Source organism: Esox lucius, chromosome 14 (assembly GCF_011004845.1).
Source record: "Esox lucius isolate fEsoLuc1 chromosome 14, fEsoLuc1.pri, whole genome shotgun sequence".
NCBI lineage: Eukaryota > Metazoa > Chordata > Actinopteri > Esociformes > Esocidae > Esox > Esox lucius.
The window spans coordinates 15,912,854-15,939,295 of NC_047582.1; the positions used below are offsets into that span (position 1 = coordinate 15,912,854).

General features: G+C 43.7%; 1 protein-coding gene across 12 annotated transcripts in view; it reads left to right on the top strand.

Annotated features, from left to right (window-relative positions):
* The first annotated feature begins 1,586 nt into the window (after positions 1–1,586).
* Positions 1,587–26,442, top strand: part of grin1a (glutamate receptor, ionotropic, N-methyl D-aspartate 1a) — a 29,508-nt gene continuing 4,652 nt past the window's right edge. Inside the window, exons 1-22 of one of the 12 annotated variants that reach the window (XM_010893968.4) lie at positions 1,587–2,293; positions 4,638–4,772; positions 5,141–5,317; positions 8,196–8,258; positions 8,990–9,087; positions 9,340–9,461; positions 10,767–10,941; positions 11,046–11,190; positions 11,382–11,468; positions 11,735–11,885; positions 12,262–12,389; positions 12,924–13,088; positions 13,222–13,340; positions 13,668–13,780; positions 14,046–14,194; positions 16,070–16,227; positions 16,716–16,877; positions 17,141–17,250; positions 17,573–17,718; positions 18,019–18,075; positions 22,002–22,028; positions 22,846–22,959. In XM_010893968.4, the coding sequence (XP_010892270.1) occupies positions 2,045–2,293; positions 4,638–4,772; positions 5,141–5,317; positions 8,196–8,258; positions 8,990–9,087; positions 9,340–9,461; positions 10,767–10,941; positions 11,046–11,190; positions 11,382–11,468; positions 11,735–11,885; positions 12,262–12,389; positions 12,924–13,088; positions 13,222–13,340; positions 13,668–13,780; positions 14,046–14,194; positions 16,070–16,227; positions 16,716–16,877; positions 17,141–17,250; positions 17,573–17,718; positions 18,019–18,075; positions 22,002–22,028; positions 22,846–22,959 (2,850 nt within the window). In that variant the 5' untranslated portion in view covers positions 1,587–2,044. The other 11 variants (XM_010893969.4, XM_010893974.4, XM_010893970.4 and 8 more) reach the window with 11 other exon arrangements.

The window sequence follows — 26,442 nt, forward strand, 5'->3', positions numbered from 1 at the left end:
AAATGTAGGCTATTCAAACTAATCATGAGGCCTGAGGGGTTAATGCCCGATGCTGGCATTGATCTATATACAATTTCATGCTCAATAAATCTATGGCATACATCTATAATGATATGGGATTTTTCCATTCCTGCAGAAACCACAGACTTCACTGTATGTGTTCTATATACTTACTAAAGACCTTTGGTCTATTGTTGTGACATATAAAGAAGGAACTATGTGTTATGTTCAAGCTATGTGTGTGCTTCACAGAGACATAGCTGCCATTCCAAATGTATTCATTTCAATAGGTCAATTGTGACCTCATTTCCAAAATGCATCTTTCATCTGTAAATCAATGTGCGCATGACATTCAACACACAACAGGACTCAGTTTTTTTCTGTTAAATTAAATTTTTATTGACTATTGATTAAAAGAGATGAAACAGATAAGCTTTAACCACTAATAATCTTATTTATAAATAGCCCATCCCTCTTACAGCCCTTGTTTTCCTTGTTTAATCAGTTCCCTCAGAAACATCAGATTTTACATGGAACTGTGTGGGCAGATCTATGATAGCATAAATGTTCCAATTCCAATGGTTTTTAGTCTAAATAAACCTAGGCTAATATGCCTTTTCACTTATCCAGTGTAGTGTGTATAAAAGTAATAGCCTTGCAATAATGTCTTTGATGTTCAATACATTTATTTGGTATTATGCATTTTCATAAACTTAACACTCTGGAGAGAGGCTTGTTTCCTAGGTAACCAGGATCGTTGAAAATGTTCCCCAAGCTTAGCAAGATGGATGCTCTTGTGCCTGTTGTGGTTACTTGGACTCTTGATTCCCTCTCTATTCAGGGAAATTTAAAATGACACACCCCAGAGATAGAACGATGCAGACTGGAGATTAGTCAAGCCTCAATGCTTCATAAGACACAGGCTGGGCAATGCTCTAAGATGAAACTTTAAAAAAAAAAAAAATGCAATTTTTATATATGGCATGTCAAGGAATCCAGTAGACAATCGTCATAATTGTGGTTACGTAGGAGTGTTGGAGGTTTTGCATGATTGATTAAGTTAAAATATTTATAACATGGTTTCATAATTGATTGGATGCTTGGATCCAGCCTGGTTCTGTGGAATTATGGGAATTTACATCATATACCAGCTGAACTGACACTCTCAGCAGAATGATGGTGGAAGCTTGGGTCCATATTCCATGCTTTGTAGTAATGCTATTGGCTAAAGAATCCCATTGGAATCTTCTGGGTGACTGTATTATAAGTGTCAGTTTTTATTGCACTGGCAGCAACCAAGTGCAATATACCTTTATCTTCCCTAAAGTAGCCTACAATAATTCACACTCAGAAAGTATAATTTTGTCATCACATGGACGTGATATTATTTTTTACATAGATCAATAGGTGATCTGAAAAACCCCAGCCTTTTTTATTTTTTATTGGATGCCTAACTCTTCTTGCCATTCAGTTGCTATGGTTTATAATGTTATTGTAGAGATGTTGAAAATACACATGAACTAAAAAGAATAATGATTTGCTTCATTAAAAAATCTCGCGTACACTACGGAGGCGCGCACAACAGCGCGGGCACAGCTGTTAGCACCAAGGACAGCCGCTCAGCCCTGAGCGTCGCATCAGGTTTGCCACTTCACAGCAGATCTCCGCACCAAGCCCACGGAAGACCGGGAGAGCAATTAATTGCACAAAGGGAACAGCATATACCGCGAAAAATGCTCTCGCTAATTTCTATCGATATTGGAAACTAATAAATGTGTGAAATTATGTAAGCAAAGGAGAATGTTTGAAGAAAGGTTGCTGAAAACTGCAGAGATAATCCAGCAGCGGTTGAGAACCTGACCATGCACATTCCTCCGCATTGCACATAAATCAGCTGTTCAGATTTTCCACCCTGTCCAGTGGGACAGTGGTTTTAGACGTGGTAACCGGGTGAACCGTGCAGTCCAGAATCCGGGCAAGCCGACCCGCAAACACCAGGGAGAAACGCAAGCGGGGTCCACTGCGCGGTTTGGTCGTTCACACGATGCGTCTGTTTCTGTTGGCAGTGTTCCTCTCGTGCTCCTGTGCGCGGGCCGGCTGCGAGCTGAAGATAGTGAACATCGGAGCGGTCCTGAGCCAAAAGAGGTACGAACAAGTCTTTAAAGATGCGGTGACCCAGGCGAACCAGATCTACGGGAGGGATAAATTCAAGTTGACCGCCATCTCGGTAACGCACAAACCCAACGCTATCCAGATGGCTCTCTCTGTCTGTGAGGACCTCATCTCCAACCAGGTAATAGCTCCGGAAGGCTCCTGAGTCTCTGCATAGGTGTTCATTGATAATAGCTTAATTTAACGAGTCAGTTAGCCAGTACATCATCCATACAGTAATGTATGCAAAATGTCTATCATATCAATTATAATTGAAGGCTATATTAGGGCTATACGGGATTGTATTGCCTGTACATTTAAATTGCCTAAACTATGGCCACTATTGGAGAAATGAATCATATTTTTTAGCGTGATGCATCATCCAGCTTCTGTTTCAAGGGAGCTGACCGGCATGATTAATAGGGCAGATGAGGTCGATATATTGTGACCAGCACTATTTGCAATAAACAGAACAGTAACCATCTCATTGTCAGCTAAAACCCCAGTGCCTGCCTGTGAAACACTCGTCCACATGCTTCAGTCGCGTTGCTGTTTTCTAACAGATTTAGCTGCAAGCATTTAGATAGAGTTTTTTACTGTGTTCATTTTCAAGTGTAGCCTAAAATGATCTAAAATGATCATTTCGTTACTCAATAAACAATATTTTTCGAGTCTACGAAAACAATACTAGGTCTAAGAAATTTCAAACTAGCCTTTACTTATCTATAAAGTCGTAAATTCATAGATGATTTGTTATAAACATTACCCAATATAATGGGTAACTGCCCAACTTGAGACGGAAAACAAAGTGTCCTCAAAATGCGTTGTGGTCATTTCTAGCCCTGTAGCATATTATGTAGGCGAAGTTAAAGGTTAAAATAAATATTACACAGCAGTTAATAATAATAATAATAAATTCCAAGTTATTTTATTTTATTTTAGTCAGAACTGAAAAATAAATGTGGTCGAAGGTCGAAAACTGTTTTTTGGGAATAAGAGGACAAGTGCACCTCACTCTGCGCTGCTGCAGAACCACGGAAGTGCAAACGTACTAGTTAATCAAGATTAAAATGAATGACGCGTCATTTTACAACTAATGATTTTACCGCAGTTTCTATTTTCACCGCTTATGCCATGTGACGATATGATGCCTATAAGGAGGCCAACATGGCCGCGTGCGGGATGGGCATCTGCCTCAAAGCATCCTGAGGGTAGCAGTTGGGGTGTACATGCCTCCCTCATCTGCGGTTATATCCTATGAGAGTAGGGCATTAGATTGTTTTATGTATAATTACAGATTCATAATTATGAATGATTTTACCTAATAGATCAAACGAATCTAGTATGATGTTGTGCTGAAACACACAACAGTGTAGGTAATTGTTTTTCCCTTAAGGGAACATTACTCTCTTTTTCACTTCAAGGGCAATTATTTTTCAGGTCATTATGGCTTTTGCACATGAAATGCAAATACATGTTGTGCAATGTAAAATAACAATGAAAACAATGTTCATAAGTTATGTATTGCAACGTTACCCAGAGAGTTGTTCCAACACTGATTCACGTTGCTAAAACCCTGGTCCTTCCCATTCACATTAAGCATTACATTTATTTTGAAAGCAGCAATATAATGTAGTGAAAAGAGCTGAGGCGTGAAGAACCCCCCACTCTCTCTCTCACACGTACACGTACACACACACACACACACACACACACACACACACACACACACACACACACACACACACACACACACACAGCCTCTTCTCTCCATAATTCATCCACATTGTTCTAATGCTCCCATCCCCTTTATTGTCATGATAGTAAATGACAGGGATGGTTGAGTTACTAACACATCTTCATATGCTGCTTCCTTACGTTCTGTGATATCCAAGTCCCAGCCTCACGAGGGCTGCTGTGACGACAAATGCACCAATGTTCTACATGTACCTTTACTTGTCAAATGTGGGAGGATGTGTATATCCTCTCACATCGCTCAATTAGATAGTTTTGGCTCTGTGTTGATGCTAGTCACTCAGAGACAGAGTCCATGGCAGATGGGATAGTGGATGCCTGGAAGCGCTTTTTGGATGAAAAGACCTAATTTGAGGCCCAACCATAAGGGCTACACACACTAGACCATGATGCCCGCCTGCCATGCCAGTTTTATCTTCCCCCTCAGTGGCATAGATCTCACTGGCATTTCTCAAGTATCCTAATAATCAAAGAAATGAAATACAGTTGCACAGTGATAAGTACAGCTGAATTATGGAGCATCTGTCTGCTTTGTCCAGGATGAGTGTCAATCAGCTTTGAGACGTTTGAATATACCAAGCAGCCATTAAGTAAAGATGGTTGTAGAGGAAAGAGATTATTTTATACTTCCAATTGGCAGTGATAGTGCAATAACCCCTGCAATGATTGATCCTTTCACCTCTGTACAGGAAGTCTGCCAATCATAATTATTTATGAACGTGTGTCTGCAGGTGTATGCCATTCTGGTGAGTCATCCCCCACAGTCCAACGACCACCTCACCCCCACGCCTGTGTCCTACACTGCTGGATTCTATCGCATCCCTGTGGTGGGCCTCACCACACGCATGTCCATCTACTCCGACAAGGTAAGAAACGACAGACAGAGAGAGAAGGACAAAAAAGAGAATTGAGATTCAGGGAGGGAGTAGAGAGTCTGAAAAGAAGAGCGAGAGAGGTGAGGCAGAAGGTAGAGAGAGAAGAAAGAGAGTGAGGGGGATGGGCATCCCTGGGGATGGATACAGATGAGAGAGAAAAAGAATATATCCACACAACTTGGCTAGCTACCAAAATAGCCGGGGCCAAATTGCATCCTGCTCCAAATAGTCATGGAAAGATAACATTTGTATTACTCTTGGTTTTAATAATGAAGGGCAATGTAAGAAATGTCACAGAAGACCTGAATGCAAATATTTCCCCGTCACTTCATCCTTGGTTCTTTGTTTTGTCTCCACAGAGTATCCACTTGTCCTTTCTGCGGACTGTCCCCCCGTACTCCCATCAGGCCCACGTGTGGTTCGACATGATGCGGGAGTTTCGATGGAACCACATCATCCTGATAGTCAGCGATGACCACGAGGGGCGGGCCGCGCAGAAGAGACTGGAGACCCTGCTGGAGGAGAGGGAAACCAAGGTGAGGCGCTGGGACCCACAGGACCCCTCCTGTGTCTGTGTGGTCTCTGTTTAACTCAGTGGTCTTCTGTGTATGTAACTGTTTTCCTTTATGTCATGTGAACATCTCTCACTGACCATTGTGCAAACATTGGCTAACATCAATATGCTAGAGACATCTACAGCGTCTAATGTGATCTAATCTTTTACTCATCTCATGTTGCTTTTCACCATAATCCAATTCTCCTGTGTCAATCCACAACGGGAGCCAAATAGTGGACTTTAACCTGGGGCTTTGCAAAACATCAATGATTGCCAAGCAGAATGATGGTCAACAGATCCTTCATGTATATTCGTGGTGACATATGATGTTGGGAAGAGATGTAGGTCATACACCCAGTGATGTCTTTACTTGGAGCACTGTAATGTGATGCAAGGGGGACATAAATGAGTACATCAGGCTGTCTTGCTGTCCTGAGCTAACACATTACGGAGGAATAATCTGTGGGTTTATTGTGTCCTTGTCAGATGATGGATTATGGGCCCCATGCAAGTTAAATGACCAGCCTCCAACTGGTTTCTGTTCCCTAAAGGAAAATTTAAGGAACAATTAACACAGTTAAAAATAATTTTAGCATAGTTCACATCAGAATGTGGTTAGGGTTTGCCATGTTTATTCCCCTCCGGGGCTCCATGCTGTAATTGTGCGATGGAGTGAAATGAGTCCTGATTTGAAGAGTAATTGAATCAGAGACTGATTAAATGGTTCATGTGACATATGCTCACAATAATCCCCACTGAAGGCAGTGGAGGAATGTAGAAGATGTCGTGGTTCACCAGATACACTCACACTTGATCAGGATTGATTTAGAGTTATTGGAGGGGATAAATCATTTTGTTTTTAAATATGTTGAATTTATTGGATTTGACATATGACTGTGTTAAATTGTTGTGTTCATTCTTGTTGTATACAGTAAAGACATACATTACATTATAGAGTAGTCAATCAATTATTATACTTGTTCCTCCCTGGAATCCATATTTTCTGCCCTGGTTTTCGATCTCTCTTTCTCTCTCTCTCTCTCTCTCTTTCTCTCTCGCCCTCTCTCTTTCTGTCTTTCTGTCTGTTTGTACATAGATACTAATTGATTTACAGTTATCAGAAACCTTGGTATTGTAGACACTGCTATGTAATGTTGTAATGAACATATCCACATATCCAAGCTTGTGTTTCAAAATAAGAATTTGTGTTATTTCCTCGTGAATGAGAAATATTCTATATATTCACTTTTCATATTCTGTTTTGTGCGGATTATACTCACTAACTGTTGGTTAGTATACTGTGTTGTTGTGATAAGCCAAAGAGTCCGTGGTTTGATGGGGTTCTGTACCAAAGAGACAGTAGTTTGATGGGGTTCTGGACCACAGAGACAATAGTTTGATGGGGTTCTGTACCAAAGAGACAGTAGTTTGATGGGGTTCTGGATCAAAGAGACAGTAGTTTAATGGGGTTCTGTACTGAAGAGAAAGTAGTTTATTAGGGTTGTGTACACCAGATACAGTAGTTTTATGTGGCTCTATACAGCAGAGAGAATTGTTCAATGGGGTTCTGTACCACAGATACCTTATTTTGATGGGGTTCTGTAGCTGAAAGACATTCATTTTATGATGTTTTGTACCAAAGAGACAGTAGTTTGATTGGCTTATGTACGTAAAGACAGTAATCTGATAGCGTTCTGTACCACAGTCAGCAGTGAAACATTTCTAGCAGGAGTTGATTCAGTCAGAATTCTAACATTAGCGACACAACATACAATATTCATGCTTGACTAAAGTAGTAAAAATAGAGCAGTCAGAGGAACTCCTGTGGGAAAACAAAGCCAGTCATCTAGCCTTTAAAAAAAAATAAAACAGGGCACAGTTTCTCACAGAGACAGCTGCAACATGGTGGAGGTGGGTACTCAGAGAAATATACAAAAATAGGTTTGGGTTTGAGGACTCATTTCATGTTTAGATGATTTATATTCTAATTGAGTGCCCTAGTCCCATTCACTCCGATTAGATTAATGCTTGTTTTGCATCGTAATGATTCATGACTGTGTCCTGCCCTTGACACACTACAACAATTGCAAGCTCGCAACATTTGAAATAGGGAGCAATGTTTAACAGAGTAGCGCTGACCACAACAACCTCAGATTACATTTGAGGCAGAACTCACGTTTAATCCTTTCAAAGGAGCGTGAATACAACGGAGGAGAATCAGATTGATTCTGGATTGCTTGTCAGGCAGTATAATGAACCAATGCGGCAGAGTAAAAGTGGCATTTGGGAGGTGAAGGATCCCCAACGCTCTGGCTCCTGCCTGGAGTCGAAGCTGAGAGGTCAGGCATCAGGGGAGGCAAGTCTGTCAAGCAGAAGATGCTGTGTTGTTCTGCAAAATGGCTTCCGGACTAAGGCAAAAGCAAGAGGGACCTTGCGGCTCCTTTCACTGTATACAGGAGTTGAAGGGAACTCAAAATGGAGAGAACCTGAGGGGCAATTAGTGTGCTGCATTGTTGTTGAAATTGCTTTGTCCAGACCACATATTAGTCCTCTCAATTAAAATTTTTCTAAGGAGATTATAACTGTTTCTCGGGCCAATGCTCGATGATGGCTATAGCGTTTAAAATGAGTTATCTGCAGTATAAAAGATGCTAAAGGAGGTCATATGACATAGTAGCAAATAGGATTGCTTGTGGTGCGTTTCTGTCAATGATGTCCTTTGCAAGCCCCAGTGTTAGGGATCCCAATTTGAAGCAGAAAAGTGGAGATTTGTTGGAATGCTTTACTGCGATCCATTTTCAACTGTTTATAATATTCTTCTGTGTCTGCATATTTTCTCTGTGCACATTATTCATCAGAATAAAAAAAGGAACTATGAAAACCTCGACCAACTGTCCTATGACAACAAGCGAGGACCTAAGGTATATTTGCATGGTCAATGCACGCCGCCCACCAACTTTCCAAATGTAGCAACTAGACACCAGCCAACCAGTCACCAGCCGACCCAGAAATGCCCCTATCTCGGTAGCACGTGTTTCTTTTTTTCCTTTCAGACATTATCCCTATGATTTCACCGAAGAATGGTTTTTGTTATGGAAAGACTATAATTTTCAGTAAAAAAAAAAAAAAAGAGAAACGAACAGCGCTCCACTTCAGTCATATTCATTTTTCCTTCAAATAAAGGAATGCATGTTCTCAGAAGAAAAAGAGATTGCAAGTCTATTCCTTTGTGGAGATCCGGTAGTGTGGGACCAAACCCTTTCCCAGATTACTACCCTCCTCTTTTGTAGCACCTCCCTAGTTTTCAACAGCTTTTTGTTGGGGGAAACGGTTCCCCTTACTCCCCTTCACTTGTTTTTAGTTACTGGTTGCATTGACCTTCTTCTACCCGTACCTAACATGCACGTCCTTCTTTGGAGCCTTGATAACCCTCAGTTTGCATGCGAAAAATGCAAAAGTTTTTTTTCCCCTCCAAGCTTTTTTTTTTTTTTTTTTTTAGTTGAGCCGATTTTCCTGGATCGCTTTCCTTTTTGTCCTCTCTCCCTTTTCAACAAAAATCAACAAAACCTAGTGAAACAGGTAAAGGTGACAGCATGGTTTCTGAGGTCGGGGGTAAGTAGCTGGCTTGACTTATTTTGTGCCCCGATCACAGGCAGAGAAAGTCCTCCAGTTCAGCCAGGAGACTAACTTAACCGCGCTACTTCTAGAGGCCAAAGAGCTGGAGGCTCGTGTCATCATCCTCTCCGCCAGGTGAGACCCTCATACAGAACCTCCCATCATACCTCCCATCACTAACAATAACACTTCCCTTCTGACCACGATGCGTAAGGAACATTCATTAAGTGATGTTGTTTTCCTCACTCCTAGTTAGACCACAACATGATTTACTTTGACTTACATTTGACACTTCCGCAATTTCTCTGCAAGAGTCTGGCTTGATATCAAGCAGTAGTGATTGACGTTCCCATAACAGGTCAGTAACCTTATCGTTTCTGCTTCCAGTGAAGAGGACGCTGCTGCTGTTTACAAGGCTGCCCGTTTCCTTAACATGACCGGATCCGGTTACGTGTGGCTGGTGGGAGAGCGCGAGATGTCCGGTAAAGCACTGAGCGAAGCCCCAGACGGTATGTACCGTACACTGATGCCCAAAAGCAGAACGGAGAGAATGCCAGAACATGTAGGAGCCACCTATTATCACACCTCTACGATTAGAGAGGAAAAGACAGATTCATGCTTTGTGTTTAACAATGTACTGTGTGATATTTTTGTTACGTGTTAAGCATTTAAACGTTTAAGCATTTAATATGTTTAAAGGTTTTAAATGAGTCACTAAAGTTTACACTAAGTTCTTAAATACTATTTTGATTACAGAGTTAGGTTGAGTGACTCCAAACCAATTCATTTGATACAGTTAGGTTTTGTGTCTCCTAATCTGTTTCTTGACATTTACCTCATTCATATGTTTCTTTAAAATATATGTTGGGTTTTCCAAAGCTTTGCGCGCTGCTATTATTGTTCTATCCTTATATTAATAGCTTGGTTCTCATGAGTTTGTAAAGGGTGTTTTGCAACCCCCACACTGAAGTAGAATGGTAAGCTACAACAGGTCTTTATTAAAGTTCCCGGAGCCTGCACAAGTCTCACGTAACATGTCACTTTGTGGTCACCAATGTAAACATCAACCCAAGGCACTCCAACACTCCCAAGCCCATTATCTTACGTCTGACGGCACATGCAAACCTTTGTTACTCAGTGCAGATGGTTAGTAGCGCTGTTTGACGTAAGACAATTCCCCAAACCCTGTAGATAGATTATTTGTAAGACATGTCCATGTCTCACCACGTATAACTGTCTTAAACTCACCTCTGGGGCTTCTTTCAAGAGTCTACAAGACTACTGGACCAGTTGCAATAAAAAACTTAGCTGAAGTTGGATTGTTAATGTGATTTGTATATACATTTTTCTAATCTAGTTGATGTATGTTTGTTTGATCCCACACATACACTATAGCTTTTCTGCTTGTGGTATTTTCCAACCTGCCCCATGTGCAATGGGTAATAGAATTCCATCAATCCAACTTCAAGGGTCTCTTTTTTTTCCATTCTGAGCAAAGTTCATCAACAACCTCAAAATATGGATTCACCACTCTCTGATCAAGCAGAAGAAGAAAAAAACCACTGTCAGGTGAAATAACTCAGTCAGTATGAAGTTAGTGCTTCAGAGACTTCCCGTGCTTGTTTGTTTTAGCTCTGGATGAGTCTTCACCAGCGTCAGCAGCAGAGAGGGTGGTGTTGGACCTTTCCTCAGGATGGCTTAACAAGAGGCTCCTATAAGTTTTTATTTTGGGTATTGCAAAAGGATCCTGACGATTGCTTTGTCAAGCAGGTCATTTAATGGCTTTATTCTGCTTGTTGGCGTGATGTGAGCAGGTCTCATCGGCCTCCAGCTCATCAACGGCAAGAACGAGTCGGCCCACATCACTGATGCTGTTGCAGTGGTGGCCCAGTCCATCCAGGAGCTCTTCGAGAAGGAGAACATCACGGAGCCTCCCAGAGGCTGCGTGGGAAATACCAATATCTGGAAAACGGGGCCCCTCTTCAAAAGGTGCATTTCCGTGACTCTATATATAATTCAGGAAGACATCTACACTTGGCCGTTGGTATTTTTCTATATTTGCACGCTCACATCAAATTCAATGTCTGTCTCAGGGTATTGATGTCTTCAAAGTACCCAGAGGGCCTCACTGGACGTGTGGAGTTCAATGACGACGGTGACAGGAAGTATGCTCACTACAGCATTCTGAACTACCAGAAGAGTCGACTCATTCAAGTTGGGATTTACAACGGAACGCAGGTAACCTTTTCTAGAATGATCTGTTAATGCTTAATAAGCTTGGAAAGCGGTGCCTTTATGAGCTAGTTGCTGAGCCATAGCTGAAGCAGAAAACACTTCAGTATTGGACTCCCCTGTGCTTGGTCTTCATCAGCGCCACTCATTATGTTAGCACTTGTTTAATGGTTGTTAATGTTGTTATGACGCTGTAGGTTGTGATGAACAATCAGAGGAAGATAATCTGGCCAGGAGGAGAGACAGAGAAACCGCGGGGTTTTCAGATGTCCACAAGATTGAAGGTACCACATTTCACACTCCTCAAACAAGGTTATTTCCTGTAATGTAAAGCCGCCCTCCAATCTTACGGAGTCTTCAGGTGAATGGATCTCTGCTCTATTCTTTACCATTATTTCTCTACCCTTCTATTTCTCTCACCATCTCTCCGCCGCGACCGTGTGTGTTTCTTTTGTTTTTCTTGGGGTGGAGACGTAGAGGTCCCTACAGTGGGTCTAAGGTGAGCTGTACCCCAAGCGTGACAAACAGCTTCCTCTCCCATCTGTTGTAGATAGTGACCATACACCAGGAGCCCTTTGTGTATGTGAAACCCACAGAGCAGGATGGTACCTGCAAGGAGGAAAAAACATTAAATGGAGTGGCAGATATTAAAAAGGTGATCTGCACCGGACCGAATGAGACCATCCCAGGTAACCCAGCAGGGACGTTTATGATATCACTACGGCTACCAACTGGAGATTCATACATACAGTGTATATGCAGTATGTATCTATATGTGTGGGTTGTGTGAATGTTGTCAGTCTTTCTTTTTTTGAGGGGGGGGGGGGGGGGGCTTCTGCGTGTCTGTGTGTGTGTAAGTGCATATTGTCAGTTGTTTGCATTAATGTTTGTTTGTAGTGTGGGCACCGGCCGGCCTATCTTTTGAAAAATGTGTGTGTTTGTGTGTGAGTGAGTTGTGTGTTATGTCTGGTCGCAGTGAAGACGTGTGCTGTGTATAGCTGGATTTGGTCATATGGTTGAGCTGAGGATCCCCTTCAGATTGATTGTAACTTTCAACCCTCTCCTGCTTTGTTACAGGACGGCCAATTGTACCTCAATGTTGTTATGGGTTCTGTATCGACCTACTTATCAAGTTGGCCGGAACCATGAACTTTACTTATGAGGTGCACCTGGTGGCTGATGGGAAATTTGGAACACAAGAACGGGTCAGTTCCTATAGAAACTCAACTGTTCAATGAATAAAAAAACTTGTCACATTATTAAAATGTGTTTTGCATTCTATTAAGTTCTGTTGTTTACTTATATCTCATCAGATCTCTGAGATGTGCTTATTAAATACATTTTATGCATGTGTAATATTTGGACAAATATACAAAACCATTAACATCACTAATTTAACTGGGCAGTTAGCAGAAAGGGCCATGGCAGACTAGGGTCCCACCTGACTGGGGATTCCATTCCATGTTGTAGAGGGAAGGTGCTGGTAAGACTCAAGCTGACCTGTCAGGACCAACTGAACAAGACAGGCTGAGCAGAGCTTCTAATAGCCAAGCTCTGTTCACACATCTCTAAGCCGGAAAATACCACACTACTTCTGCTCATTTCCTTTCGGGGACTCCGTTTTTCAGCTTTGGTTGCCAGAGTAAAGAGCTCAGTTGTTTTTGTTTTTCATAAAGGAAACCTAATTCTAAAATGTATTCGCAGGTTGTGTTGTTCTTAACCTTTTCCACTTACCACAGGTAAACAACAGCAACAAGAAGGAGTGGAACGGCATGATGGGAGAGCTCCTGGGGGGTCTTGCGGATATGATTGTTGCCCCGCTGACTATAAACAACGAACGAGCCCAGTACATCGAATTCTCCAAACCTTTTAAGTACCAAGGCCTAACCATCCTCGTTAAAAAGGTACGTTCCCAAATTCCTGATGAATACCAAACGTGTACACAAAACCAGTGTAAAAACAAAGCTCATCCAGAATATACCCGATGTAGCGTGGCAGTAGACTAGGAATAGTGTAAACGGTTGTGGTGTGTTCCAGGAAATCCCTCGCAGCACGCTGGACTCGTTCATGCAGCCCTTCCAGAGCACACTGTGGCTGCTGGTGGGTCTGTCGGTTCATGTGGTGGCGGTGATGCTCTACCTACTAGACCGGTTCAGGTAACAGGGGATCCGTGTTTGTGTGGGTCTGCATATCCGTGTGTGTGCGCGCGCACGCGCATGCGCACCCGCACGTGCGCGTGTGTACGAGTGCATGCGCGTGTGACCTTCTATTTCTCCGCTGTTGCTCCAGATTGCGGACAAGGGGTCCGGGGTGAAGGATGGAATCATTCCACTGTTCTGTTCGTCTGGCCTTCTCTCTCTGTTGTCTTTTATATTGCTCCTGCTTGGCTACTCACACAGATTCCCTCACTGCCTGGGGTTTCCAAGGTTACCGCTCCGTCCTCTCGCGTATGTCTCACTTTATCTCCTGCTCTTTCTGTGTAGCCCATTTGGGAGGTTTAAAGTAAATAGTGAAGAAGAAGAAGAAGATGCCCTCACCTTGTCATCAGCAATGTGGTTCTCCTGGGGAGTGTTGCTTAACTCTGGTATTGGGGAAGGTGAGATAATACAATCCCTGCACCGGTGCTTGACCAAAGCCAGATTTATAAATACAGTAGTAGTCGCCTATTCTAGATTAATAAAAACAATTATTAGTAGGCAATGCAACATAATAACTGTACTATTTAATACTACACTGATCCGTTTGTGATACTAACTGCTGATACTGTCATATTTAAGAGAAACAAATGTAATATATTGTACCACATTCGATGTCCCACATACTGAGCATTTTGTAAGGTTTAACGGGCTTTGTTCATCCAGGCGCACCGCGCAGCTTCTCAGCGAGAATCTTGGGCATGGTGTGGGCCGGCTTTGCCATGATCATAGTGGCATCGTATACTGCCAACCTGGCTGCCTTCCTGGTGCTGGACCGGCCTGAGGAGCGCATCACCGGCATCAACGACCCGAGGGTGGGTATCAACAAGTCCAGAATAAAAGACATCCTATGACCCTTTCAGTACACCTCCACCTCTGTAATGTGGGGTTATTTGCTTATGTACTGTAAAATATGCAAGTTTAGAAAGTTAAGTAGTTACTGGGGGTGAGAATACTGTGAAGGGAGAAGTTATGAAGGGGTCCTATGTACTGCCCCAAAATATGCAACCCAAAAATACCCTGAACTTGTACAACCCTGTTTCCAGAAAAGTTGGAACGTTGCGTAAAATGGAAATAAAAACAGAATGCAAATCATTTAAACCCTATATTTAATAGAAAATGGTACAAAGACACATTATCAAATGTTGAAACTGAGACATTTTATTGTTTCTTGAAAAAAAGATGACCACTTTGAGTTTGATGCCAGCAACACGTTTCAAAAAAAGTTGGGACAGAGACAACAAAAGACTGAAAAAGTTGTGTAATGCTAAAAAACTAAACCTGGTGGAATATCTAATTAATTAGGTCAATTGGCCACAGATAAGTAACATGATTGGTGATTAAAAGATCATAACAGAGAGGATGGGTCGGTCAGAAGTGAGGATGGGAACTTCACCACTCTGTGAAAGACTGTGCAGGCAAAGAGTGCAACAATATAAGAATAACGTATCACAATGTAAACAAAAAGATTTTGGGTATCTCATCATCTACCGTACAAAATATAATTATTAGATTCAGAGAATCCAGAGAAATCTTTGTATGCAAAGGACAAGGCCGAATACCAATACTGGATGGCCATCATTTTCGGGGCCCAAGACGGCACTGCATTAAAAACAGGCAGGATTCTGGGCTCAGAAACACTTCTGAAAACCATTAATTGACTGTGAACACAGTCTACCATGCTAAGAAGAAACTATAAACAATATTGGGCCCTTCTCTGGGCCCAAGATCATATAAGATGGACTGAGGCAAAGTGGAAAACTGTCCTGTGGTCTGTCGAATCAAAATTTGAAATTAGTTTGGGGAATCATGGAGGCTGCATCCTCTGGAGTTAAGAGGAAAGGGACCATCCGGCTTCTTATCAGTGTACAGTTCAAAAGCCAGCATCCGGAATGGTATGGGGGTGCATTAGTGCACATGGTGTGCGTGACTTGCACATCTGTGAAGGCACCAGTAATATTGAGCAATATACAGTACACAGGTTTTGGAGCAACATATGCCCCCATCCAGACAACGTCTTTTCCAGGGAAGGCCCTGCTTATTTCAGCAAGACAATGCCATACCACATTCTGCACATATTACAACAGCATGGCTCCATAGTAAAAGTGTATGGGTGCTAAACTTGCCTGCCTGCAGTCCAGACCTGTCACCCATTGAAAACATTTGTCACATTATGAAATGAAACGTTTTACAAAGGACACCCTGAAATGTTGAGCATCTGAAATCCTATATCAAGCAAGAATGAGAATACATTTCACTTCCAAAACTACAGCAGTTGATCTCGGCAGTTCCCAAACACTTGCAGAGTGTTGTTGAAAGAGGAGGTGATGAAACACATGACCCTGTCCCAACTTTTTTGCTAAAAGAACATGAAAGGACTCCAAAACTCTGATAAGAACTAGAGTATGGAACTTTTTTCAGTAGACGGCAGATATTTGGAGGAAATATCGCACCTAAAACATTATAACCCCTTCTCTTTTTAATTATCTCTTATATTTCTTATATTTGCTCTTTTCAGTCTGTTTGGTTTCTGCATTACAACAATTTTTGCATGAATAAGCTCCCTCTGATGATTACCTTTTCCCGAACATTCCTCACTTCACTTTTGCGGAGTTAAAGAACTGCTCAGAAGTGTATTTGAATGCTTGGTGTGACACTCCCTCACGTCCATTCTTTCTGTCCCTTAACAGCTGAGGAACCCATCGGACAAGTTCATCTACGCAACAGTGAAGCAGAGCTCAGTGGACATCTACTTCCGGCGGCAGGTGGAGCTTAGCACCATGTACCGCCACATGGAGAAGCACAACTACGAGAGTGCCGCCGAGGCCATCCAGGCCGTGCGTGATAAGTGAGTTCTGGCCAGGCCGGAGCTGGTCAGATAGTCAGACCAGAGAGACAGAGAGGGTCAGCCAGTCAGACCTGGGGGGTTTTGGACCTCTGGACCAGCCAGACACAGCAGTTCTTCCTGCAGCGTTCCCTCTGGTCCAGGCCCAATATTCAGCCAAGACAGAACCAGTCTCAGACCCAGAGCAGAGCTGCATACAATGTGTAGCCAATATGTAGCCATGGCACCAGTCAAGTTGAGCTAATGTTGAGCTGAGGAGCATCCTTTTTCAGGTTTTATCCCAGACGGGCTTCTTTGATGTGGGGAATCCAATGGGGGACGCGTGTCGTCCGTCCGGCATTGGATTTCATTTTTCAAGCGGCGGTAGACATGGCTGGTAACACTGACTCCCGAGGGGAGCCATAAATGTGCTGTGACAATCACTGTTCTGTTGCACTGTAACCGCCTCCTCCCCCCTGCCTTCCTCCCCCCTGCCTCCCTCCCACCAACAGCAAGCTGCATGCTTTCATCTGGGACTCTGCGGTGCTGGAGTTTGAAGCCTCGCAGAAGTGCGATCTGGTGACCACGGGAGAGCTGTTTTTCCGTTCGGGCTTTGGCATAGGCATGCGCAAGGACAGCCCTTGGAAACAGAATGTGTCCCTGGCCATTCTCAGGTCTGTCCCAGCCCAGGCAACATTGTTTGTATGTTGTTATTTTTATTTATCTTTAATTTACCCTTTCTTACCCATCCGACACACAGCTGTGTCAGCTCTGTTCTCTCTCTGTACCTCCCCATTCCTGCCTTCTGTCGGTCTGTCTGTTTGTCAATGTTTGTTTCTTCCGTATCAGTGACAATCTGGGATTTAGATTCTGGAGTGAATGACCTGGTCTTTGGTTGACTGTCTCACCTCTCTGCCCACTCCCCCACCCCCTGCAGTTCCCATGAGAATGGCTTCATGGAGGATCTAGATAAAACCTGGGTGAGATACCAGGAGTGTGACTCACGGAGCAATGCCCCAGCCACACTCACCTTTGAAAACATGGCAGGTAGGGTTCTTCTTTTGGGTTTAACGAAACCTAAAAGTGATTGGACAAAAACCGCAGTGGTAAGGTACTATAGGCTATTTTTGTCCAATTCCTTTTTTTTTCTTTTAAGTGTGTACTGTTCAGGTCTGTTGTGGGATACTGGAAGTAAAATGGTTCCAGCTGTGATCCTAATAAACTTGCCAGGTTTGCAGCTGACGGCGAGGAGTGGAAGCAGGTTGACCTATAGACTAGATTCACACAGACACAGTCATGGGGTTTCCGACCGAGGGTCAGGGCGTCTGCTCACCACCCATCCCTGTGTCTGTCTGTCTCTGCCTGACAGGAGTGTTCATGCTGGTGGCTGGAGGGATAGCAGCAGGGATCTTCCTCATCTTTATTGAGATCGCCTACAAGCGGCACAAAGACGCCCGCAGGAAGCAGATGCAGCTGGCCTTTGCGGCCGTCAACGTCTGGAGGAAGAACCTGCAGGTATGGCATCTCTTTCCCCCCGTAAGCATTGGCCTCCAGGGGGGGAGGGGCCGAGATGGGCTGAGACACGCCCAGCATAGCCCTTCCTGCAGGTTCCTCCAATACAGGTGTACGACCAATCTTTTTTTTTTCTGTCACAATTAGCATCCTGTCTGATCATGTCGCCAACTGGTGACAGTCACACATGGATTGCTGTCACGGTCAGCGATGAAGCTATTCCCAAGGCATTATGGGCCGTCGTCGGCCCGTCCTGCAGTCCCTCAGACCAACGGCCCCCCATGTCTCCTCTCTGTGCTGCAGGACAGTAAGGAGGCTTCTGGGAGCCAAGCTGTGGGCGCTTCGATGACTCCATCGTTAGTACGTAACATAGACAAGAGCCGTCACCACCCCACATCACCCTTCACTTAAACAATAAGAGTTAAGCTAGAATAAAAAGACATCTAAAACAAAAGTAGGCATTCCACATTCATGGCATGAGCCAGTTAAGCCTTACGCTAATCTTAGCACGTGTGCAACGCAAGAACGCAATTAGCTACGCAAAATGGCCCTTCTGCGTTCTTGCGTTGCAATTATGCGCAAAAGTCTTGCAGCCCAAAATGTATAATGCAACGCAACTCCGCAGAACGGCCATTTTGCGTAGCTAATTGCGTTGTTGCATTGCATAATTGTGTAGGGTATAAATTAGGCTTTATATTCTGCTGCTATAACGCTTTTAGGCTTTGTAAGGTCAGACGGTGAATAGATGCAAGATAATAAGGCATCGACGAGTCATTTAAATAAGGAGAATCAAACAGCTATGATTCTCAGATTAATGTCCCACTTTTTGACAGCTGTAACAGTGCGCTGTTACACTGTCATTTCTGACCCCAACTCCCCTATGCTTGATGTCCATACTATTCCAGTATTTACATCACCCCCCAGTATCCTCCCTCTACAGGGTTTACGGGCACTGAACACGTCCCCTCAGGGAAAGCCTGCCTGTCAGTGACTGTTCAAAACAGCACAGGCTAATCAGGCGTAAAACACTCGTGGTTACGCGCTCGCTTCTCAGTCTGTCTTGTCGCTGAAGAACATGATTTGCCCCCATCGCCTATCTTCCAATCCGAAGCACTGGCAGGCCCCGTCTCTGTCCTGCGCCCTCACATCACGTCGACCAGCCCCACCCCCCCGTTGCCCCCACCCCCCCGTCACCTTCCACACCCGGCGGCGGCGGGGGGTGCGTGGCGTTGGGGGAACAGGGGAAGGGGATTGACGGGAGCAGTGGGCATTATGGGCCTCTAACCTGGCTGTGTCCGCCAGCCTGGCCCTGTCCTGTGGGTTAAGTGCTCACAGAAGTTCAGCGGTGCTTCTGTTGTACCAGTGGCAGGGCTGGAGGAAGGTACGGTAAGATCCCAGACTCCAGTGGGTGTCAGCAAATCAGTGTCCTTCTGAGACCGTCTGTCATATTCTTCTACCACTGGTTGTAATTGTTGTCTACGTCTTCATGTGTGTGTTGGTGTATAAGCACATACAGCAGACAAATGCATGCAGAGCCACTGAGAAAGGAAAAGGGTCACATAAACTGTTGGCCGGTGGAATATGGAACAGATTGTAGGTTGTGTTCACGCAATTAAGGATGATCACTGCACCAGTGAACTGAGGTGGCTTCATCCGCGTAAATGGTACGTGGTTCTCAATAGGACCGAAAGCTAATGGGGTTCACATGCTGAAACAACAGTTTTCCATCTTAAATTAATGAAATGGGGAATCATGCACGGATAAGTTTGACCACGCTTGGAGTATAGAAGCAAAGCGAGTCATTACAGCTTAAACTGTATGTTATGGGGCTTTTTCAGATGATCACTATGTGTCCGGAGGCCAGAGATTAAGCAGAGGACTGACAGTGTTGTACATGCTCCACCCCACTCAGGACCCATTCAGAATAATCACCGTCATTAGGTGGCAGTTTATGTGAACCTTTCTTTCTCTGTGAGTACCTAGGTGTTCAGATGTCGGCATCATTTTGACTGCTCGTATGTTTTAGTTTTTTTTTAGTTTTTGTTATGTTTGTATGTTTATGTTTATGTTTGTTTCTACTCATGTGCATATGCAAAGTGTTTGTACATGCACGTTGGCCATCACAGGTGCCTCCAGGGATGTGCACTTCTGAGGACCCTGTTTGAGCCTGTCTTCTTCTTCACTCTTTTGCTGCTCGGATTTCTGGGATTCATTCAAACCAGCGATATCAATGTTTTTATACAGTGGCTAAAACCGCTACTGCATAAATACCGAAATGCAGGTTTGATTGAATACAGCCTCTTATTCTCTTCTTCTAGACTAACGGTTGGGCTGAATTCCATTTCGAATTTCAATGAATTTCCCAAATTTATGGAATTGAATGGGAATTTACCCTAACCCACACCTCTTTTTTTTTTAACATTATCTACTGAAAAAAAAACTGAATCTGTCCTCATCTCTATACTTTTAAAGCAGCTGCAGTAAGTTAGATTTCTTCGGTTGTAGCAGGTCTTATTCAGAAGTGCATTGCCTTAAAGTGGTGGAGATATTTGGAGTAGATCATTGAAATGTCAGTGGGAGCTAATACACTCCAGTAGCGGTCGTTTCCAATTGGAGACAGGCAGCTGCTGCACATGCATCCAGTGGGACACTCTCCTCTGCTGGACCAGCATGCATTGCATGACCGGGACTGTGCAAACTCAGCACTTCACCAGCGGTCAGTCTCGCTTGATGTCATGTGAAAAACTGGAAAGTCTAAATGTTTGCCAAAAAATCAGAAAAACACAAAATGATGCTTTGAGTTGCTTGGACAATGAACATTGTCTTTTTCTATCTAAATATCTGTATGCCTTCTCTTTATCTCATTCATGGAGTTTCAACATGGGGTGACCATTGACTAACGTCTAGATGTCATCTTCCAACAGGAAATCCATTTGATTTGACTTTTTTCTCACTCAGAACGGAGTGGTGACCGGTGCATCACTCCTCAGCTCCACCCATCTTCCACACCACCCGATATAACATCACCTCCTCATGCGGTGGCATTATGAGAATGGGGATGGTTTGGGTGGTGACTGGTGGTTCAAACAGAGACCCAGACATGTGACCTGATGAGAGGGGATGTTTTGTGGGTCCGGTTCTGGCCTGGGTTGACTGTCATGCTATGTGTTCTGTGTCTCCTCTTTTATTCTCTTCCCTTTCTGACCTTTCGGAGCTCTTCCCATCCTCCCATGCCCCTTTCTGCATGTTCTCAGCTGAAATTCACACCACCCTGGCCAGCCCTGTCCTAACTGACTAGTTCACCTTCCTTTACATCCCTATTTATCTAAGGCCTCCCTCAGTGCTACAATTAACTACTCTGTTACTCTCTGTTAATCTCTTACTAGTCCTTCTAGCTAGCTAACCATCCCATTCCAGAAGATTAAACTGTCTTACCCCCAACTAATTATACATGACTCATACTGCCCTCTGAACGATCTCATAGTTATGTAACCCTGCTCTAACTCCATTATACAAAATATACAGTAGTACACACCCCTGCTCTAACTCCATTATACAATATATACAGTAGTACAGACTCCAGCTCTAACTCCATTATACGATATATACAGTAGTACAGACTCCAGCTCTAACTCCATTATACGATATATACAGTAGTACAGACCCCTGCTCTAACTCCATTATACAAAATATACAGTAGTACAGACACCTGCTCTAACTCCATTATACAATATATACAGTAGTACAGACTCCAGCTCTAACTCCATTATACGATATATACAGTAGTACAGACTCCAGCTCTAACTCCATTATACAATATATACAGTAGTACAGACCCCTGCTCTAACTCCATTATACAATATATACAGTAGTACAGACCCCTGCTCTAACTCCATTATACAGTATATACAGTAGTACACACCCCTGCTCTAACTCCATTATACAGTATATACAGTAGTACAGACCCCTGCTCTAACTCCATTATACAGTATATACAGTAGTACAGACCCCTGCTCTAACTCCATTATACAGTATATACAGTAGAACACACCTCTGCTCTAACTCCATTATACAATATATACAGTAGTATGTTGGTATGCATTTTAGCGGCTCCGCTGCCTCGTAGAGCACTTTTTTATGACTGCTTCGCTTGTGGTTGTTTCCTTTGCAAGCTTTTCTACTCGCTTGTTTGGTTCCCTTGGCTTTGCTTCTGGATCTTAAAGTGATAACGATCTAATAGCAAGAAGATGGATGTTTATTTATTTTTCTTTTCTCCCCCTACGCAGCCCTCTTCCTCTCTAGAGACTCAGGATGTAAGAATACCTTAATATGAGCTTTTTGCACACAAACACTATCTCTACCATGTACCTATAGTGGACTCAGAGCAGCTGTGGGGCACTTGGATGGATTGAAGGAGGAAAGAATCCATGTGAATGTGTTAACACATTATGATGTAAAAACATGGTTCAAATGGGGTCGGGAAGAAGTGTGAGGGAACAATAAGCTGGGTCAGGGATTTGAACCTCCAGTGAATACTGTTGATATGGTTGACTGTGAAATACGATACACATAGTATTCTGGCTATTTTGTTGTTCCCGAGTCCTGGCTAATGTTTATTTTCTCCTTGAAATGGTGTGTGTCTTGGGTGAAGGGGGTGGAGGTGTCCATTTGGTTGTGTGGGTTTGTGCTGGTAGGAGTGAGTGTGTGAGCAGGATGTGCTGGATGTTTAACGCAGCGTAACACAGGTATCATCCACACATGCTCCTCAGTTCATTCCAATACATTTGCAGGGACATGTAGTTTGGGTGTCTAGACGCGTCAGTGCCTGGTCAGGGATTACCCCGTCTTGCCCTGTTCCGAAATGGCCCTCCTGACAGCGTAGAGGCAGTACCTGATTGGACCGGCCGCAGTCCCAGTCACACTGTTGAAAGCAGAGCACACCTCATGTCGTCGCCGATATAGAACAGGCACGACTTTGTGCCGAAACACTCACTCTGTACCACATCAGGCAGTGAATGAGATGCGGGGGGCGGACAGAGGGTGAGGGGGCGGACGGGTGGGTGGGACTGAGACCAAGGTATCACTCCACCCCAAGAATATGAATAACTGTTCTACATATATTTATTTTAGGATAGGAAAAGTGGTAGAGCAGAGCCCCCCGACCCCAAAAAGAAAGCCTCTTTTAGGTCCATCAGTACCTCCCTGGCCTCCAGCATCAAGAGACGTAGGTCCTCCAAAGACACGGTAAGGAGACGAAGAAGGGAACAACATCTTCCCTTACTCTTCCCTCTCTTCTCTGGCTCTTTCTCCGTCTGCCTCTGTCTGCTCTTCTCTCTCAGTCTCTCCCTCTCTTTTTCCTGTCTTTCCTTCCACCATCACCATCTCTGAATGGAGAGAGAGCCCCGCTCCTCTCACCCATCCTACATGGCTCAGTAGCCATGGCCACGTGTCTGTCAGTCTGCCATCGATCAGCCATCCAACCAGACGCCATCTGTAGGTCCACGCCCCCTACAGGATGCTAGGCAACAGTGCAGGATGCAGGACAGAGCAGGTCAGGGACTGGATCTGAAGCTGGTGTGCAGGCTGTGGGGAGAGTATTTGCAGGGCCAGACTGGGCTGGCTTCATGGGATTAGTGGCTATAGTTCTGAAGGGGCAACGCAGCAGTCTGTCTTGCTTGTTTGGGCTGCTCTTCCTCCCTGCCCATGATATGGACGTGGTTTTCACCTATTTGTCTCTTGGTGATTGTGTAGTGTGTGTGTGTGTGTGTGCGTGTATGTGTGTGTGTGTATTTGTCTCTTATTCCTTTTATTGCCTGATCCTATTCAATCCATCTTTTACACACTTAAATCCTGCACTTTATCTCCTTTTGTTTCACTTGATGTTGTTTTTAATTTCAAAGCATGCGCCAGTGTTCTGCCATTTTTGCGAAAGTCAGTCCAACGATCTGGAAACAAACTAACATTTCTATTTTTACCAACAGACCATCTATTTCAGGATTTTACTCATGGAGCCATATTATCAGACCTACTATACTTTTGATTTGTCATGTTTCCGTTGTCACGTTTGTAACCATTTTGTCTGACGAAAGGCTTTATTTCAGTGTTCTTGTGGTGTCCATTTTGCACACCTTTTGGGGTTTGTTTCTAGGTGGTGAAATGCAGCTGGTTCAGTTGTCTTCCTTTCTTTGCCACCTTTGTTGGCTTGAGATTCTTGAAAGCGTCCGTGTTATATTGTGTCCGCAGCTTAGACCCAGTTTAAAAAAACAACTCCGTCTCCATCCACCTGTCTTCCTATGGAGCTCTTCTGCAGCATAATGATGGCGTGATGCACTATTATTTCCTCCACAGTCCTGTTGGAAGGGCCCGTTCACTGCTGGTGGGGAAGCACCTCCCCAGTACTGACAACCCAGTGACCCACAACATTCTCTGTCCTTCTGTTCAAACAGACCTAGCTGGCTGATGACCAAATCGCAGCATCACAGTAGATATCAAAGCTCTATGTTTCTCCCCTGATTACTTACCCGGCCCGATTGAACATCTGAAAGGTCTTTGTCGGTCTGTTTTTCTGTTTGAATACTCTCTCTTTTTCTTGATCTTGAAGCTAGTATTTTCAACGTTACTTTTGATTTAACTGTAGTCTATGAGAATAAAGAGCTGCACACTGTGTATAAGCTGCCGATAACATACTGGGTAAACAACCTAAGCTTGTCAGTCCACATGTCTATTTCAGGGTAATGTCATGACTTTAGACATGTTGACTAGGAAACGTTGATGCCTACCCAATAAATGACCAAGTGCTTATATAGAGTGTGCAGATGTTGATTCTTACAACCTACAGTTGACGCTCCCTGTCAGCATCTCAGCTAACTGTTTTTTGGGGTGTGCACCAGCACATGCGTTTTGCTTATTTGACCCGAATCGAAAAGGACAACTCTCCCACTCACCACTTCCTCTGTCTTGGAGGTGTTTCTGTAGAACTGGTCTCAACTATGGAGCGGAGAAGATGGAATTACCATCTCAGTCTTGATGTACCATTCTCAGTCTTTGACCATTATTTTTTTATTTTATATAAGTGTTCTTCTTTTATATTAATGGTTATCAATGGACTTTTTGAGTGTCAGTGTCCCTCACCCACATGCCACACTGCTCCTCTCTCCCTCTACTAGCATGTGAAGTATTGTGTTTTCAGTAGTAGTAGTAGTAGTAGTAGTAGTAAGATAAATCATTTAAGTAGTAGTAATCATAGTAGTACAAAACTCATTGTGGTAGTGGTCATATGCAGCCTGGTAGTGTCTCTCTTTTGCTGGTCCTCCTTTGGCCAGCAGGGGTTGCTCTAAGTGATACCATTAACAGCAGTTCCCCGAAGTACATCTTAACAGGTGTGGTGGTACGCCTTGTTATGATGCAACATATACATGTAAAGGATAGGTCCTTTATAACCATTGGATGTGAATACATCTATTATTCCCAGAGGGAGGGAATGAGGTGCCAGTGAGGGGCAGAAACATGTGGAACAGAAGGGAACAAATACAGTCACGACTGACAAGTCCCATTACATGGGAGACAGCCAGGAAGACCTAGGAAGTACTTAGCATACACTTGCTCTCATTGATTTCAGGACTGCACGTCAGGCCCAGAAGGAGTGACACCTCCTTCCCTCTCTCCGGGAATGAAAGTTGCATTCATAACCAAACGTTCCATTTTGGTCAGTCACTTCAATGCCACTGAAAGGTACAGCAGAAGCAGGTCGCAAGCCGAACACACCAAGCACATCCCAAAGGGATCAACCAAGAAGAGGCCGAAACAACATGAGCGAGGACAAAGCGTAGAACACACCACAAACGAGCAGAGAAAGGCATAGAGCCTGGCGTCTAGACAGAAAAGGATCACAGAATGCAACCTCACATTGATAAATTAAAATCAGCAGCGCCCAGGGCAATGTGACCTAAAATGTACAGTTCAATTGCAGAGAGTAGCGGTTAGCAAGGTGCACCAAGAACGGTAAGAAAAAACACTTTATATTTACTAGAAAAACACCAGCAAAATAATGTGTGAGATGAGTGGACAATCAGGTGTAAGTTGGGCTCCCGGTTGCTCTGCACCTGCTGGGACTTATCAGGCCTGATAGTATTTGTTATAGCTGTTACCTATGCACCCTTTGAGTGGCACTGAAGTGACAGGCTGATAGGGAAGTACAGTGTCTCTCAAAAATATTCAACCCCACTTTTCCACATTATGCTTTTTTTATTAACATGACATTTAAATGGATTCAATTAGGAGTTTTTGCCACTGATCAACACAAAAAAAATCCATAATGGCAATCTACAAATTCCTGTGTAATTATTACATTACAAAACAGAAAAGTCTTTACCAGCTTTGCATAACTGTATAAGCTCTCTCAAGTTGGATAGGAACCTTTGGTGAACAGCAATTTTCAAGTATTTCAAGTATGTTTGGGGTCATTGTCCTGGTTAAAGAAATAACTTCTCCCAGGCCCCAGTTATCTTGCAGACTTCAGCAGGTTTTCTCCCAGGATTTCTTTGTCCATTTTGCCTTCTATCTTCACAAGCCTTGGTCCAGGCCCTGATGTAGAGAAGCTTCCCCATAGCATGAAGCTGCCACCACCCTGCTTCACAATAGGGTGGTTGTTCTCAGGATGATGTTGACTGTGAGGCTAGCATCTAACATGGCACTTAGCGCTGAGGCCCCAAAAACTTTTTTGCTTTC